Here is a 20166-nt window from a genome sequence, read left to right on the forward strand (position 1 = left end):
TATTATCATCATGATCATCATTATTATTTTTATTATTATTATTATCATCATTATTATTAATACAGTATTATCATCATCATCATCATCATCATTATTTATACCAGGCATTTGACGATCAGTGGTGACGAGGATAAAATAAACTAACAGCAGTACTACTGTCATTGGGGCAAGTCTTCCAAGTTGGATTATTTATTAAAACAATTTATTTCGAGTCCACTGATATAATATTACACGTGATATATTATTATTAAAAGAAACCAAAGTAAAGTATAGTAAATAATTTAACCCGCCCAGTGATCAGCTGTTGGGAACCAGATTATGTTAGTAAGCTCCACGAACACAGACACTAGAGTCATTTAGTTTAGAGGCTACACCAAGCGATAAATACTGATTAAACAATAACTACCATATGATTGTTTGGTTAGGAGCTATTCAATTTATGATGAATAATTGTAATTGAGTAGTTTAACCGTCCTGTTCGTGGTACTATTCCCACATTGGTTACCTGGAGTCGACGGTACAAGATGGCTCACTCAAGTTAGTGTTTCTTAAGCTTTTGTTCATTTAATTCAGGAACTATTGGAGCAGATTGTGTGTTATGTTGGACTAGCTTCCTTAAATAATACACTTAAGATAATATAACATGGAGATAAATATAAGGAGACCTGTAGTTATGTTATATACGACTGCCGTCAGTTACCTTACACAGTAATTACAGGTTTTAATTTATTCTGTTGAAGGCAGTCTGTGTCCTCTCTCTGGCTACACCTCCAGAAAATGTTGTCTCTACATATTTGGTGAAGATCCGCTTTGATAATTTGGTATTATTGTCGTTTCCGTCGTCCAGGGAGGTGAGGTTAGGTTAGGTTAGGTTAGGTTAGGTTAGGTGAGGTGAGGTTAGGTTCGGTTCGGTTCGGTTCGGTTCGGTTCGGTTCTAAATAGTTGGCTGACCTAAACGATTATTTCACCACTTAATCTGCCTTATCTGATCTGCCTAATCTAACCTGATGTACCTAAAATAATCAAATCTACCTCATCTGATCTACATAACCTGACCTATGTAGCCTGACCTAACATTAGTTGGTTAGGTTAGGAAGTGAAGTACATTTGGTTGGTTCATTTTATCACATACATCAGGTCCCTGACTACCAACACCCGCTGATATGAACGAGGGGTATTATTTTACTCCGGACACAGCGCCCCGACACTACTAAAACATTAGGTCTCGCTATTCTGAGCATTTTGAACCCCATATATACATGGCGGAAATGTATGCTGGCGACACAAGTGAATTTAATTGATTTTAAGTAGTTTTCTGTCTTTGTCTGAGATGTTACGTCGTGAGAGCGAGCTAATTATGAGCGTGTTTACATCATGCATGCGTGACGTCTTCCGGTCGTGACCAATGATGTATCGATCTCATCTCGCAAATTTTTTTCGACCAATCAAAATTTTGTTTTTTCAAAGGGAGGAGCCAAGGTACGGATTTGAAGGATTTAAATTTCAATGACCAGTGTGACAATGGCCGTGGTAGAGGTTGGGTGTCAATCGTGTTCCTACGATTATTTAAGTTTATTGCTGAGTTTTACGAGAAAGACGATAAAGCTATTCAATTCCTAAGTAATCATGGTGTTCACCCTACGTCTGGTGAGGCCAGCACTGTAAACAAGCATCAGAGGTTGACCCTGTCCCTGGTCCTTCCACTGAGGTACAGGCGCTCCTCTACTTAACAACGTTCAACTTACAAACTTTCAGAGATACAAACATCATCACTGAGGAGGTTACCTGCCATAACAGGTGTTTAATGTGGATGAGACTGGATTATTTGGAAGAAAATTCCAGATAGAACAAACATTACCTAAGAGGAGAAGAGTGAGCCAGGTTTTAAGGCTGTATTAAAGGGTATAGCTGTACTAAATATGCATAATCTTTTAATTTTTTACAATATGTTTGGTATCTACAAGAGTAAAGTTGGACTTACAAACAAGCCTCAGGAACGTAACTCGTTGGTAAGTGGAGGAGCACCTGTATTGTACTTTCGGACTTGATGCTCCCCAAAGTTTAAAACTACTGAAACATTTAGATCTCCTTATTTTGAGTCTTTTAATACCCATTTATATTAGTTGAAAATGAATAGGTTAGGTTAGTTTAAGCTAAGCCTACCGGGGGTCAGGGGTTTGATTAGCTGACTCGTTTGTGTGTTCCCCCCACCCAAAAACCAGGTTTCCCAGGCTCTACCCCTGTATCGTTGGGGGGGACGATTAACTTCCGCCCAAACTGAAGGTCAGATTCGTATAAAACTCGCCAAAATACACCGGAAAAACATATTAGTCAACCCCTAGGGACTTGTGTCCGAAAGTAAACATTTACCAAACGAGGTCCCAAAAGTTTAGCTCACCCAGGCACATCAGACAACACATCATTAGACACTGGAGTTGTGCCAGACTTGTGGAAACAGGCAAATGTAGTACCCATATTCAAAAAGGGAGACAGAGCATCAGCGTCAGATTACCGGCCGTTCAGTTTGACGTCAGTGGTGGGGAAATTTCTTGAATCAATTCTAGCAAATAACATCCGATCGCGTTTAGAGAAAAGCAAATTAATCTATGACTCTCAACATGGGTTTACAAAGGGAAAATCTTGTCTAACAAATCTGCTAACGTTTTTTAGGAAAGTCTTCGAGGTAGTAGATAATGACGAAAATTACGACGTTATTTACTTAGACTTTAGCAAAGCATTTGACAGAGTACCGCATCAGAGGCTTCTGAGAAAAGTTAAGGCTCATGGTATCAAGGGGAAAGTTTTAAATTGGATACAATCATGGCTCACCGATAGAATGCAGAGGGTCAGCGTAGATGGTGTTAAATCTGAGTGGGGTCGTGTAACCAGTGGGGTTCCCCAGGGGTCAGTACTAGGCCCACTCTTGTTCATAATCTACATAAACGATCTAGATACTGGGATCAGCAGTAAGATAAGCAAGTTTGCGGATGACACCAAAATAGGGCGGCAGATTAATTCAGGGCAGGATGCAAATGCATTACAGGAGGATCTAAATAAACTGCAGGGGTGGTCTGAAAAATGGCAAATGAAATTCAACACCAGCAGGTGCAGCGTACTTAATATTGGAAGAACAAATATTGTCAATGTATACAACCTTAATAACATCAGCCTAGAGAAGTCGACTTGTGAAAGAGACCTAGGGGTACTTGTAAGCCCGGACATACGGACTAGAAAACAGTGCGTTAATGTTCGAAATAAGGCAAACAGAGTATTGGGTTTTATATCTAGAAGTGTAAGTAATAAGAGTGCAGAGGTCTTATTGCAACTATATCTAGCGCTAGTCAGGCCGCACCTCGATTATGCGGTTCAGTTCTGGTGCCCCTATTATAGAATGGATATCAATTCACTAGAGTCGGTGCAGCGAAGACTGACGAAAATGATTCCGGGACTTAGAAACATTCCATATCAGGATAGGTTAAAGAAACTAAACTTGCATTCCCTAGAAAGACGAAGAGTGCGGGGAGATATGATAGAAGTATTCAAGTGGGTGAAAGGAATCAATAAAGGTGATATAGATAAAGTTCTTATAAAATCCGAGCTGGAAAGGACTCGGAGCAACGGATTTAAGTTGGATAAGTTTAGGTTTAGGAGGGAGATAGAAAGGAACTGGTTTACAAATAGGGCGGTGGACGAGTGGAACAAGCTTAACAACTTTGTAGTAAGTGCTGAAAGTTTCAAAAGGAGGCTGGATATATTCATGGATGATAGAGAGTGGTAGTAACTCTCGACAAGAGCTGCCATGCACAGGCCAACCGGCCTATTGCAGACTCCTTATGTTCTTATGTTCTTACATTATGCTTCCAGTATGTTCCCAGACAGTAGTACTTCCCTGTTTGATAGCTGCCTACAACACATTATGCTTCTAATATCATCCCAGGCAGTAGTACTTCCCTGTTTGATAGCTGCCTACAAAACATTATGCTTCCAATATCTTCCCAGGCAGTAGTACTTCCCTGTTTGATAGCTGCCTACAAAACATTATGCTTCCAATATCTTCCCAGGCAGTAGTACTTCCCTGTTTGATAGCTGCCTACAACACATTATGCTTCCAATATCTTCCCAGGCAGTAGTACTTCCCTGTTTGATAGCTGCCTACAAAACATTATGCTTCCAATATCTTCCCAGGCAGTAGTGCTTCCCTGTTTGATAGCTGCCTACAACACAGTATGCTTCCAGTATGTTCCCAGGCAGTAGTACTTCCTGTTTGATAGCTGCCTACAACACATTATGCTTCCAATATCATCCCAGGCAGTAGTACTTCCCTGTTTGATAGCTGCCTACAACACAGTATGCTTCTAGTATGTTCCCAGACAGTAGTACTTCCCTGTTTGATAGCTGCCTACAACACATTATGCTTCCAATATCTTCCCAGGTAGTACTTCCCTGTTTGATAGCTGCCTACAACACATTATGCTTCCAATATCTTCCCAGGCAGTAGTACTTCCCTGTTTGATAGCTGCCTACAACACATTATGCTTCCAATATCTTCCCAGGCAGTAGTACTTCCCTGTTTGATAGCTGCCTACAACACATTATGCTTCCAATATCTTCCCAGGCAGTAGTACTTCCCTGTTTGATAGCTGCCTACAACACATATGCTTCCAGTATGTTCCCAGACAGTAGTACTTCCCTGTTTGATAGCTGCCTACAACACATTATGCTTCCAATATCATCCCAGGCAGTAGTGCTTCCCTGTTTGATAGCTGCCTACAAAACATTATGCTTCCAATATCTTCCCAGGCAGTAGTGCTTCCCTGTTTGATAGCTGCCTACAACACAGTATGCTTCCAGTATGTTCCCAGGCAGTAGTACTTCCCTGTTTGATAGCTGCCTACAACACATTATGCTTCTAATCATCCCAGGCAGTAGTACTTCCCTGTTTGATAGCTGCCTACAAAACATTATGCTTCCAATATCTTCCCCAGGCAGTAGTACTTCCTGTTTGATAGCTGCCTACAAAACATTATGCTTCTAGTATGTTCCCAGGCAGTAGTACTTCCCTGTTTGATAGCTGCCTACAACACATTATGCTTCTAATATCATCCCAGGCAGTAGTACTTCCCTGTTTGATAGCTGCCTACAAAACATTATGCTTCCAATATCTTCCCAGGCAGTAGTACTTCCCTGTTTGATAGCTGCCTACAAAACATTATGCTTCCAATATCTTCCCAGGCAGTAGTGCTTCCCTGTTTGATAGCTGCCTACAACACAGTATGCTTCCAGTATGTTCCCAGGCAGTAGTACTTCCCTGTTTGATAGCTGCCTACAACACATTATGCTTCCAATATCTTCCCAGGCAGTAGTACTTCCCTGTTTGATAGCTGCCTACAACACATTATGCTTCCAATATCTTCCCAGGCAGTAGTACTTCCCTGTTTGATAGCTGCCTACAACACATTATGCTTCCAATATCTTTCCAGGCAGTAGTACTTCCCTGTTTGATAGCTGCCTACTGTACTGCCTTTACCTGATGACTTATTTTTTACTTTCATTTACTGTATTTCATCGTTCTGTTTCTTCTTTGTTCTTAAATTAAGTGATTACATAAGGACTTAGGCTGGGATATAATGGGATTTTAAACATTATTCTGTAAGTGTACATAGGGTATGTGTTTCAACTTAAGAAAGTCTGTAGAAACAGAGCTCGTACATAACCAGGGACTGCCTGGAGGACATATAAGAATATGGGTAAAATTGCAGATTACAGCAACCAAAAAATCTGATAAATAAATGTGTTACCTAACCTAACCTACCAAAATATGATGCAGCCGTGTTGGGCATGTCTGGGGAAATGTTTGTGTGGATGAAATGAAACTTCCCCAATGTTAACTATGGAGACAAGGTTTAGTGGTGTGAGTGTTCAGGACGGAAGAAACTGTACCAATAATGTTATGAACAAGTTTTCTTCCCAGACTCTTTGGAGTGTTCATGTTGTAAGAAAGACTTATCTTCTACAGAAAAATGTGATGCATGAGAACAGCTCTACCACCAGAAGGAGTTGTTCAATGTTCATTTTTTTAACAGATGTTCTTATCATTATAGTAAGTATTTTAAAAGAGGTGACATTTACTAGAACCTTTTTCGGAGTGAGAGTTGTGAACTCTTGGAACAACCTGCCAGAAAGTGTTGTGACGGCACCGAGTGTGAGCTCTTTCAGACCCGACTTGACCAACACTGGAGCAGGTTCGGGTACATGCCCAGTACTTGCCAACAGTGCGTGACAGACGTGACCGATCGCCCAAGCGGCCAACGAGCCGATCTTTTGGTGAAGAGGATAAAAGTAAAAGTAATAGAACCTGACCTAACCAACCAAAAAATTTACCTAACCTAGCCAGACCCCAGCCATATTAAACAAAAAGTACTTATTTTGAAATGTGGTACCAATGAAAGCAACTTGTCCTTATTGATGTGGTCGGTGTTGTTTAATTGTGTTTTATGAGTGATACATGTGGGTGTCGACCTGGCTGGGAACATATCCCATTGAACCTCTTGTTGTAACGATCCCTGTCTACGATATATTGACCTGTAATGTTTTGTGTTCTATTCCAGGATAACAGCATCTGCTGATGAGTACAGTAGCTATATACAGCACATTACAGTAGTAGTACTGTATACATTATTTTGTTTAAACTATACAATATATTGTATATGTACAGTGGTGTTTACTTACTACAGTTCTGTGTGTGAGATGCTTACAATAGTTACACTCAGAAAACTTACCCCAGTACACGGAAAAATTCTGGCGATGTGGGATTTTTTCGGGCCTTTAATTTTGAGAAAGGCCTCACACGGTACTTCAGTAGAGTGCAGCAATTCTCTATCTTACAGACACGGGAGGAGTAAAGGCGTTTCCTATTGAGGGCCCCTTCAAAAATGAGCGGACACGTTTGGCCGGCATGACAGATGCTGATCGAGCCTTCCGCAAGCAGTGGCTGAAGGACCAAGTAAGTGTGTTCAACAAGTTTGTAGTTTACCTACTGTACCTTATATACTTAATGGCCACGCACTAGAGGTGAAGGAGGCCAGTGTTATTGTTAAGGGCTACAGTGAAGCCCGGTTTACCTCAATGTTGTGTGGACTAAACCTGGGGACACCAGAGAATGTAGGGTTTCATAAATAACAGTCTTTAATGCCCTATCATTTATATTATACTGTACCTTAACTTAGGAACAAAAAATAAAATTAGAAAAATATACTTATTTAAGCCCTAAATATTACACAGGAATGTACAGTTACTTTATACAGTTGTATTATGTGTTAATAATAAATAAATTAAATGAGAAGCAAGTAAGTATGGTGTTATGTTAGGGGAGTCAACTGGAGTACAGTAAAGCCTTGAATAACGACGGTAATGTGTCCTCCAATACTGCAGTGTGAGGTGAATCGTCTTATAGCGAATCATTAATTACCATTAAAATAAACCAATAATAATGAGATGTGTTCCCAAGTGTGACCTTTTCATATCTTTTTACCGTCTTTTCCCCCCAAAACAATACAATTAATGAAAATTGCAAACTATATTCTTTAAATAATGTTTCTGAATGCACCTTATACTGTACAATATAAATGAATAATAATATGGTCACACAAGAGATGGGACGCCATTGTTTTCGTTTGTGTTTACAGCCGGAAGTCCAGGACGATGGTTCTACACGAGAAAATGAAGAAAATAAGACCCTGGTTGTAGCTGTAGTAAAATTAATGTAAAAAAAAGAATATACTGTAGGTATATGTTTTAAGTAACATTATTTAATGTTAATAAATGGAACAATAGAAGTAGCTAACCACTAATGGTAAAGAAAAAAGATGAGATGGATTGGGAACACCAACATATATGTGTGCATTTATGGAAGTACAGCGTCATTTATCTTATTAAGAATATGTACAAAAGATTCATTATTGTTTATTACTGAATACAGTGGTCCCTCGGTTAACGAGCATAATCCGTTCCAGCAGGTTGCTCGTTAACCGAAACCATTGTTTCAATGGGTTTTTGGGTAATTGGTTCCAGCTCACCGAAAATTACCTAAATTCAACAAAAACGGTAGAAAAGTACACTTACTTTGAGGTGTGTATGTAGAAGGCTCCTGGATGATGATGATGATGATGATGATGATGGGAATTAGAATGGGGGTGGAGGAGAAGGGAGAAGAGAAGGCATTGGGGTGGAAGAGAAGTCACCCCATGGTGCCATTTCACCCATAAAATTTTAGTTCTCTTGGTGTAATTCAAGATTATTTTCTTTAAATCGACACTGCACTGCATTATATATTGTCAATATGTAAAATAAATTTCAAAATGACCAATAATTTGCTTGCAAACACAGAAAAAAGCGTTCAGTTGAAGAGAGTCTCAAGCAAGATGTTACCTCCACTGAAAACAGAGAGAGACTAACGCCTGTCTGGTGTGTTAACAGGCTGGATGGCACGCCAGAAACTAGTTTCTTTACCTTCAATTATGTTCAATATTTGTTAAAATGACTATAAAAGTTAATATTAAGCTTTTAAAATTATTGAATAGTATAAACTTCTTGATATTTACTAAAATAGTAAGGAATTTAAGCCCTAAAACTGATTACTGTATTGGCGGACTAATACTACAGCTGGTGGACCGCCAAATGCAAGCGAAAACATGTTGAAGTCGGCTCGTAAAAAACTCGTTAATCGAGGGATTGCTCGTTAACCGAAGTTAAGAATCTTATGGAAGGTAAATCGTTAACTGAAATCTCGTTAACCGAGGCGCTCGTTAACAGAGGGATCACTATATGTATTTAACTGAATTAATGTTTATGTATGTGAAATGAACAATGAAATTTGTTAATAATACATAGAATATTAAAACACACAAGAGGAGACAAGACGGCATTGTTTTCGTGAGTGACAATGGTTCTACATAAGAAACTGAAGAAAATAAAACCCTGGTTGTAGCTGTAGTGATCTTAATTTAAAAAAAAATTAATACCTGTATATATGTTTTAAGTAATGCTATTTAATGTTAATAAATGGAACACTGGAAGTAGCTAACCACTAATGGTAAAGAAATAAAGTGAGACGATTGGGAACACCTACGTATGAACAGTAAGAGCGTACATGTGAAAACATATCGTCATTTCTCTACATATGAATATGAAAGCAACACTTATTTACTGTTCATATATGTTTTAAATAATATTTACGAATGTAAAACAAAAATTCTACTCGCCAATAGCGGTAAAGTCTAAAACATAAGGACAGCCAATGAATATTGTGCGAGTTTTTACTCAGATGACGAAGTCATCAGGTTCAACTCTAGCTGAAGCTGTAGCTTTCCATAAAGCTGTTGCTGAAACTGTTACTGAACCTGAAGTTGTTGTTCAAGCTGCTTATGATGCTGAAGTTGATGGTTTAGGCCTTCCAATAATAAAGCTCTCCAAAGAACCTTGCACAGCTGCTTTCTTTTCTCATTACACATCTTTATGTAGAGGTCATTTGTGTTTATTTAAATTTTAATGTTTCGTTCTGATAATGGATCCACTTCATAAAATATGTTCAAACAAACAGTTGACTCACTAACTCCAACTCTCAGACAAGACTGGTGGGTGAGAGTATCTGCACAGAGGCAGCATCACATCAATCATGGCAGACGCCCGCTGTTTTTAAAATGAGAACCTTATCTTTTTATGTTATTTTAATAGATAAAAACGTCTGAGTTGTTTCACAGATAGTCGAGTTGGCGAGAGTTGAACTCGTATATGTTAAGGTACTGTACTGGTGTAATGTTCTTAATTCCAGAGCTTGGGCTGGTGAACCTTTCCATAAATGTATCTGCTCTGTGTGAAGAAGTATTTAATTATGTTCCTTCTAGCGTAGTTATGTATATATATATATATATATATATATATATATATATATATATATATATATCTGTTCCTCTCACCTCACTCTTGTGTTGGTCGGGTCATGGCAATGGAGACATGAGGGTATAAAGGAAGACAATTTCTCTACTGTATTGTATTCAGTACTGTTTTCCTCAAGTAGGCTTGGCCATTGTCCTAAGCCAATCAGACAACATTTAACAAACCATCAAGGCACCTCCACCACACCATAGGTCACTACCTCCACCACACCATAGGTCACTACCTCCACCACGCCATAGGTCACTACCTCCACCACGCCATAGGTCACTACCTCCACCACACCATAGGCCACTACCTCCACCACACCATAGGTCACCACCTCCACCACACCATAGGTCACTACCTCCACCACACCATAGGTCACTACCTCCACCACACCATAGGTCACCACCTCCACCACACCGTAGGTCACCACCTCCACCACACCATAGGTCACTACCTCCACCACACCATAGGGTACTACTCCCCACCACACCATAGGTCACTACCTCCACCAATAGAGGTCACTACCACTCCACCACACCATAGGTCACTACCTCCACTTAATGCCCATAGGTCACTACCTCCACACCATAGGTCACTACTCCCTCCACCACACCATAGGTCACCACCTCCACCACACCATAGGTCACCACACCATAGGTCACCACCTCCACCACACCATAGGTCACTACCTCCACCACACCATAGGTCACTACCTCCACCACACCATAGGTCACCACCTCCACCACACCGTAGGTCACCACCTCCACCACACCATAGGTCACTACCTCCACCACACCGTAGGTCACTACCTCTACCACACGATAGGTCACTACCTCCACCACACCATAGGTCACTACCTCTACCACACCATAGGTCACCCACAGTATAAAGGTGCTCCTTGTGCCCTTCCCTGTAAACTGACAAGACGATGTTCTTCCATAAGGTATATTTTCCTGTGTAGCTATTGACAGTTAAGGACCTGTTATCACCGGACTGCTAGACTCCATGTGGGTGTGTGTAGTGCGGCTTACATGGTGTGCGAGTACTGTCAAAGAAAGACCAGTATTACGTAGTCTTGTGTGGCCATTTTGAGCTGTTTTAAAGGAAAACTTTACTCCAGACCTACAGTACAGTATACATGTTGTACCTCTCTAGTCCGGCAACCTCGGGACCTGACCGGTGCCGGACCATGGAAATTCACCCTTTTCCTGGATAGATAGTGACTTGTGCTTATGCTTGGAAGCACTAGCACCACTTTCTCTGCATCATGGTCTCTTTGAAGACATATTGAAGGGTTAAATGTCGTATAGTAGCTTCTCAAATTTCGCGAGTTTTTAATTCTTAACGTATTTTATTGGAACACAAAAAAATAAATAAATAAAAATTTTGACGGCGGAAACTTAAATTTCGACGGGTTTGAACGGCCCGCCAACGTGCAGACGACGTGCATAATCGTGTAAACAGTATCATTTCTCTTATGTATAAAAGATTCATTATTGTTTATTACTGAATGTCTTTTTTATTGAATTAATGTTTATGTGTGCAAATTGAGCTATACAATTCATTAATAATATGTAGAATATTAAAACACACGAGGAAATGACACAGCATTGTTTTCGTTGATTACAAAACCAGTGACTCACTGGTTCTACATATAAAACTGAAGAAAATAAGACCTTGGTTGTAGCTGTAGTAGAATTAATATGGTTGTTTTAAGTAATGTTATTTAATGCGTGTATGTAAGTGCGCACATGTGAAAACATATCGTCATTACTCTACATAAGAATATGAAAGCAACACTTATTTACTGCTCATATATATTGAAGGGTTAAATGTTGTAGTCTGTATAGACAAGCAGAGAGATCCGAACTGCCGGATGTAAACAAACCTTAATTTCCCACGGCTTTGTTGTTTTTTTTTTTTTACTGGGATTAGCCCACCCGGGTATAGGTCACTGACCCACATTGGGTCCTGTGGGGCAAAAATTTAATACTCCTGTAATAATAATAATAATAATAATAATAATAATAATAATAATAATAATAATAATTCAGATTAGTAAAAAAAAAAAAAAAGCTGCCTATCTACCTATTGGACAAACTAAAATCGTTCCGGACCACAGAATGCCGGACTAGAGAGGTACAACCTGTATTGTACCTGTACAGTACAATTGTTTACTACTACTGTAGTTGCATTATCTATTTATATAAAATGCCATTAGTGTATTCACAAAATCTTTGGCTGTGTCTGGGAACATAATTCCACTTTTACAATGGAAACTTTTCTTTATATTAAAATTTGCTTCTGGCGGCCTTTTGTAGGGACTCGGCCCTCGACATAAACGAGAACGACCTGTAGCTAAGAACATTTGATTTGGTGTGCTTGTTTTTTAATTGCACCTGGCCCCTTTGCTATGGGACGCCACTTTTAAATTTTATTCGGCTAATGCCAGAGGATTTTACTCGGCTCGGAGGAAGCCACGCACACAAGGGAGTGAGATTGTAAGTCTTGGTTTGGTTGCTCGTCATGGTACTGAAAACTATAAGGTTTCTTCTTTTCTTTGCCCCGGGTCACCTTACTAGCTGGTCGATATGCTCTCTATTACACTCTGGGCATGTATGGGCTCCTGAACATGTGTGCTCCTGCTGGTCAAGTCTGGTGTTACATTAGATCACACACGATCAATAAAAACATGTATAAGTTTGTCTCTCTGCCTTCAGGTCCTTGCTGAAAGTGAACCTGCCATCGTCCCTGGGTTCTATGAGGCTCGCTACAACCCCATCCGTCGCTTTTATCGCTGGCCTCTGGACACCCTCTTCAAGCCCCTCGTGCCAGCTCTGGTAAATATTGTACCGTGTAGATCATCATTACATTTTAGATTTTCAGATAATTAGAAATATACCAATTAAATTTAACTAATATATATATATATAGGTTCACTGTACAGGCAGTTCCTGGGTTATGTACAAGTTCCGTTCCAATGAACGTTCTGAAGTCGAAAATGCGCTAACTGTATTTACAGAATTTTTTAAAATGCTATTACAGTATATCATAGCCTAAGTCCTTATATACATTTAAAATCACCAAATTTAAGAGAAAACAAGAAATAGAATGATAACACACAGTAAATGAAAGTAACATCTAAGTCATCGGGTAAATAAAATATTGTAAATATAAAGTTTAACTATATGGGGCCTCATTTGTTCTGAGGTCAGACATACATAACTGGGGACCTCCTGTATACACTTCCATCTATATTCATTATAAATACTTAATATAGATGTGAGTATAATGTGTGAAGTCATTAACTGGAAGTTGATGGTGAAGAATTGTGATGAATTTGGCTTTTATTGTTTGCTTCAGGTTTGGGGAATGTGAAGGCCATTGAGATATAAGCTCTGGCTGATCACTTCTTCACCAAATTGGTTTGTCATCGACTCTTAAAACTGATTTACAGTACGAGGAGTTGAACCATCTTGTTTAAAGTATTGTTAGTGAATCCTCTCCTGCAACCAAGAACATCTCCACATTGTTTCAGCGCTCGTGTTACACAGAGAGGTGACAATTGTGGCATTACTGTGCTTGTCCTTAAACCAGATCAGTGGATGCTTGATAAACTGGACTAATTTTCCCATAGGATCCCATGTTAAATCCTGAGATGCATTGCAGCCCAAAAATGTATTCCCCAAAAGCCCCATTATAAACTGAGATACAGTTGAGTCTGCATTTACGCGTTCAATTGAACCCGTGGAGGTCCGCGTAAAACGAGAAACGCGTAAACAAAATAACAGAACGTGGGATTAATTGAAATAGAGACTGGGCTGACCCCCAAACTCCACTTTTTCCGACACAATACCTACGTTGTAGTAAAAATAACATCTTAATTTTATGATGGTATGCACACACAATTAATATTTAAGAGAAATATCAATAATATTAGGTTTTTTAACACTTACGTTCGTAGAAAAGATGGCTGGGCACACGGGGATGGGGGGTTGGTTCCAAGGCAGAGGGCAGATTATTGGCCCTCACCTGTATCAATTGTATCACTATCCACCACAGAGGCTTGCAGGGCCTCTTTGTCAAACCCCTCAAAGTCCATATCCTCACTATCACTGACTTGGGCCGGCTGTGGTGTGTGAAGAACTCGGTAATGTTTTGATGACTGGGCGACCTTGTGCGCACCCTGCCCGCGCCGCTTCCCGCGTAAATGACCAAATTTACCGCGTAATTAAAGCATTTACATTCTGGCAAGGCACCGCGTAAATGACCAAACGCATAAACAAAATCCGCGTAAATGCAGACTATACTGTATACTGTACTACATCCCAAGAATATAGACTCCAGCTAACATCATCAAACTTGAATACTGATGTGATCGTCTACAGCTGTGGAGTGGCACTACCCATAATGTTTACCATCTCCTGTGATCTTGTTGTTGATTGTAAAAAATACCAAGAAACAAGACAGTAAAGGTGATGCATGTTCCATGAGTGTACAGGTGCTGCAGATCAGTCCCCTCACTGATGAAACATAACTATCAATGGCTGTCAATGCAGTTCAGTAAATATATAGATAAATATATACTGTACAGTATCTGTACTCTCCACAAATACAGAATACATTAAAGGGTAAACAGATACTGTACTGTATACTCTACAAACACTATGAGTAAACAGGAAGCAAAAAATTATAACATATTGAGAACACACAGTTGTTTCACTTAGGTCGTGGCTACAGTACTTGAGAGTACATTATCTACATTTTTGCTATAATTAATTATTCTAGAACAATTTTTCTTTTCATCCATGACATGATAGGGATCAGGCCAGAAGTGGCAGCCAGTTTATTTTCCCTCCAGGAGCAGACATTACTGTACAGAGGTGGAAGGAGACAAAACCCACAGCACACTTGAGAGGATATAACAGGTGCAACTTTATTAACATTATTCTGGGCTTTTTTTATTTTTTTTGCTGTACAGTATAGATAATCCAAAAGAAGACTTGTTAGTAAATAATGTAAAGATACCATAGGGAGTTAGGTGTTGACTCAGACAGTGGGACACTGCCTCAAGCAGTTATTCTCATCTTTATCACTGTATTAACCTAAAATATACAATACCCGGTACGCTAAATCCTCGCTTAACGTCGTGGTTCCATTACTGAAAACCGCGACGTTAACGTAGTAAATTTTCCCCATAATAAATAGATAAAATACGGGAGTTACATTCCCCAGCCTCCCTTTGCCCCATAAAATATATTACATATACAGAAATTCAATGGAATTTTTATAGTAAATAGTATACAGTATATTATACATCCCAAAAGATAAATAAACTAAATCATTTTGTATGTATTCACTGATGGGCAAGTAGTACTCATTGTTGTGGGGGTTAGACCTAGCGCAACACCAGTGTCCACCGCACGTTTACCTTTCTCAAAACGGCTTAAAACCTCCACTTACGGAGCAAGGCTTATGGTCTTACGTTGCTTCTTTACAACACTAGCACTTACAGTACAGTATTTATAGCAAAAACACTTAAACATGCACAAACGCTGTGGAAGCCTAACAAAGATCGGGGACGCTGTCATGCTCCGTGAGAGAGCATAGCGCGCCAAGATGAGAGAGGGTGATGCGCCGTACACAGTAGACCGTGACGATGTTATACCAAATCGGCGGGACTTTATCCGAATCATGGGTATTCTAAAGAGTTGCGACGATATAACGAAACAACGTTATCAGGGGCAATGTTAAATGAACACTTACTGTATTGTATTGTTCCATGGAAGGTGACACAGTACCGTTAAGAAAATTAGCAACACTCACAGAAGATAGAGTGAGGCAGGGGAAATGTGTTCCAGCTACAGGATCTACAGTGTTGTAAATATTACTCTTTATAATGATATCTCTTGACAGGGTTATCAGAGAGCTGCAAAGTACCGTTGGTTTACCGGAAAGTTTGGTTTGGTTGCCATTGCAGCCTACGCTACTTGGTATTACTTCAAATATGACCAGAATGTGAGTTTTTAGTCAAAATTTGAATATATCATTGATAAATAGTTTGGTTTAACAGCATTCATCATCATGCTTTTATTCACTTAAAATTAAGTGTAGTGAAAAATTTGTATTTCTTAGTCTTCTTAAAAGTATAATTTTTGGTCTCTCTCGACAGGACTGGACGAGGAAGGGAGGTTGGAGAGTCACACAGAGCAAAGAGATGGTGACCCCTAATGACCCAAGATTCCCTCTGGTCTCTCATAAGGAAGGAGCCGATTATGCTGTTCGAGGATTTAAGTCTAGCCCAATTTAAACTGCCTCAGATGGAAAATTTTTAGTAATTTTTTTTTATGTAAAAATTATGGGTCAAAGTTATTTTGTAAGCAATTTTATTTTGACTGTGAAGTCTGATTGCTGAATACCTGTATGAGAACCACTGTATTGTGTGTACTGTATAGTGTAATACATTGTAAATATATTAAATAAGAGACATGATATTGTGAAAATAAATAAGTTCTTAAGACTTTGTTTGTGTTCCCAGTGAGGTTGTATAGTGAATATATTATTTACCATGATGCAAACAAGGTTGTTCATCGAGACTGTCCGTAGTTCATACGCTTATAAGAATGACCATCTTTTTCACTCCAATAAAACATTTTAGTCACGATCATTTCATCTCTCGTTACTTGTAATGCGTCTGATGATGCATAGAGTTGTGTTAATTCTTCCATTACATAATGAGGTGGTACAGTATCAGATCAGTAAAACTGTTTATACATTAAAATACTGTTAAAGGCTGATAAGTGCTGTATTTATCATGGGGTGTAACTGTGCTGTACATTTATTTATTAAAGAACAAGCATCAAGAATTTACTCTTTTTTTAAGTAAAAGTTCACCTTTGACTCAACCTTCAGTGCCCTGTGGAGAAGGTCTACAGTGTCCAGGGTTTATTGTAGATGTTAACGTCCTCTGGTTTTTTAAAAATTACTGTCAGGTGGAACACTTCCATTTCACCAAGAATTTTGAACAAGATTATGGATATTTGTAACAAGAGATGTCTGTTTACAGGTATTTACACTGATAATTGACAGGAAGACAGTACAGAGTAACATAAACATACTGTATGTGGTATGGAAGTGCCGGTCGGAACAAATGTCGGGGGTGTAAACACTGGATGTCAAGCGTGGGGTTTTGTCTATACACACGGCACAGGTGGTAAATTGGTGTCTCCTCAAAAGCTTCACAGGGGAGCAAGTATACTCCTAACTGGCACAGGTACTTGGTAATGAACCCAGGAGGAACAGCACAGAGGCTAGGGCTGACTGTGTCCTAGCTGGCATGCTGACATACAAGGCTAGGACTGCAGCAGTTCACACCAATGTGACCATGAGTAAAAAGAGGTAGCAGATGACCAATTGGGTCAGAGGAAGGGAGCCAAGTGACCAGCCATACACCCCACACTACCCATGAGTAACACCTGCTTCAGATACTGAGAACAAACCCAACAATCATTGGAGTGGAATATATACCCCTTACATACAGGCAGATGGTAACTAGTACACTCAGTGTTAAATCCATACTTGTCAACTGACTAGGTATATGTGTTAGTTTGTGGACCCATCATCATTGTGCACTGAACGGGTCGCAGGTATTGTGTTGTGTTCCCTCCCCTTCACACTTAGGTCATGCATGATTACAGAAATACAAGTCCTTACCACATGTTGGCATCATAGGGTTTATGAAGAGTCAAGAATGTGTGTTTGTGAGGCAGTGGGGTGAGGTTGGCAGCATAAGGTGAACAACACTTATTTGTAAGTACGGTAATATCTCCGTTAGCCAGAATCCCTCAAACCCGGAAATCTCCGATAGCCGGAATTGAAATTTGCTTGGAAAATAATTCCCAAAGCCGGAATTTTCACAAAATTCCTGCTTTGGTAACAAATTTTCCGAGGTTGAAAATCAAGAGAATTTTCTGTAAATGTCTTGAATAAAGAAGAAAGTTAAAGTATTTTTTTTGGGGGGTGGGGGGGGGCTGACTTTGCCTGACTCTGTCAGGTGGGGGATTAGTGGTCTCATATAGTATGTATTGACCTTCTGATGGAATGTCAGGTCACCCTTTCTTGGGTAGGGGATTAGTGGGTCTCATGACCTGAAGATGTCTTGAATAAACACAAAACCTAAGTATTTTTAGAGAGATTGTGATAAGTATAAGTTTAAATGAGCAAAGTTGTATCCCTTCAACATTATATTACATAACATTTTAAAATAGGGAGTGAGAAAGGTGTGGGTGATGGAGTGGCACCAGTGTTGATAAGCTCCTCAACAGCTGATCTTTTAATTCACCTCCATGCAGTCACACAGCAAGACCCTCACTGAATGCTTGTTGTCTTAATTCCTGTGTTTGTGTGTGTGTTTTGACCTTGCCAAGCACATTGTAGGATTTGAAGAAGTTGTGGGGTTCAAGTTGTTTGGTTCACACTCAGGATGGAATGGAGAAAGGAAACTCACAATGTGCTCTCTATATACATGTTGTATTGGATGTACAGTGCAGCTTGGTGCTGGGAAGGCAGCATGGTTACAAGCGTGATGTAGAGAGAGCTGGTTGGTGAGGATGCTCACAGGACAGCTTGTGGGTTGCCATGCTCGCCGGCGGGAGAGAGGACCGCCAGGCAGGCGGAGGAGGAGCGAGGGCCTCCAGGCAGCGGCGGAGGAGGAGGTGTGTTGCTGGCTGCAGCTGTAGGTAGAAAAAGGCAGGTCACCACGAGGTCAGGTCTTAAATAGCGTGGGTAGGCGTGGCTTAGTAGTTGACCCTTGTAATAGGCCCCTGTCTCATCAACAGAACGTATTATATAAATGGGTCAATACATCTGATATTATATTCAGATTCACCACCCTGTAACTTTCCACTGTCTATGAGTAAGACATGAGATTGACACGTGAGCGGGCAACTTACCCAAGAGGGCGAGACCCATAGCTCAGCATTTCTGTAAGCACGCACTGCGATGCCCCTAAGCTTCAGTAGCTCACCTCAACTCATATCGAAAGGACGTGACCAAACGTTTATCATACATAAACGCCGTCCCTTTCTCATTCACTCCTAGACAGTGAGACTTACGGTTGATATACACTCAGGAATTATATATACAACCTTTTATAATAAAACAAAGGAACTACCGTTTGGGTTTCGTTACTTAAAACCCAAATATAAATATGTGTGAACGGACTGGTTAATTGGACAAGCAGCCGATTCATATAGGTGGCAAGCGGTGTGTACGGATTCTTCAAACTGGTAGTCGTATCATCCGTCTGTGTCTTGTGAAAAACAAGAAACCACACAGCAGTGACGCGTTACATAATCCGAGTGTTTAAAACTATATCCTGTATTGAGACGATATGTAGTGAGCGCTCCTTATCTCTGTCACATACAAATACGTGCAGAATTCGAAATATACAAATATTACATCGTGTTGGTACATATTCAGATTGAGCCGGTTGAGATAGACTCCACTCAGCATTCCCTAGACATTACAGTGTTGCAGTGTTGAACAACAGTTTCGTATCCTGGAATTCAATTGGTATTTCACTCGCAGCTGAGCAGTATTGTTGTGTCGTCAGCGCGAATTACGAATTCCGGTGTCATCATACAGATCTCCATATATACGTGGACTGTGAAGAATTGGCACACGGCAGTTTTCGCCAGCGAACCAGCAACCACCAGTGTGATAACCAATCATAGTTTTCTGATCGCCGGAGGAGGAACTCACCTAAATCAAGTGGACTCGTCTCTCACCAAAGCAGAAGCGTCATCTCGTTGCCAAGGAAACCAGCCGCAGCACACGCATCCTAGGAAGAGGCCCCGCCCACACTCCACTCAGAACTCTTGAAGGATCACGTTTTCTATACAGACGTACTCTGTATAAATAGGTATTTAAATTACATAGTTCTACACACATGAACACGTTCGAGAGATATCTTCACACCGATAGGTTCGTCGGATAGGATTATTTCAATGATAAAGTGTCGAATGTAAGATTAATGTATTGAAATCCTATAATTTACAGTAGTTTGTAAGTGTCTGTCTTCTTATTGATAGTTTAAAAATTAACTACAATTAATATTCATTTGTCTTGTAAATGAGAGGCAAGTGATCTACTTACTGTTAAGTATTCATTGACCCAAGGGGGCTAATAGATAATTTCTAAGTTTCCCATGTCTAATGTAGATGAAAT

The 20166-nt window shown here is 39.9% G+C and overlaps 1 protein-coding gene across 1 annotated transcript; it reads left to right on the forward strand.

Annotated features, from left to right (window-relative positions):
• The first annotated feature begins 388 nt into the window (after positions 1-388).
• On the forward strand, positions 389-16457 carry LOC121875783. Its single transcript, XM_042380479.1, has 5 exons — positions 389-537; positions 6888-7003; positions 12660-12779; positions 15856-15957; positions 16112-16457. The coding sequence occupies exons 1-5, from the start codon at positions 525-527 to the stop codon at positions 16247-16249; spliced, it is 489 nt and encodes a 162-aa protein (XP_042236413.1). The 5' UTR covers positions 389-524; the 3' UTR covers positions 16250-16457.
• The last annotated feature ends 3709 nt before the right edge of the window (positions 16458-20166 follow it).

The sequence above is a fragment of the Homarus americanus genome, unplaced genomic scaffold (genome assembly GCF_018991925.1).
Source record: "Homarus americanus isolate GMGI-L3 unplaced genomic scaffold, GMGI_Hamer_2.0 scaffold22250, whole genome shotgun sequence".
Classification (NCBI taxonomy): Eukaryota; Metazoa; Arthropoda; class Malacostraca; order Decapoda; family Nephropidae; genus Homarus; species Homarus americanus.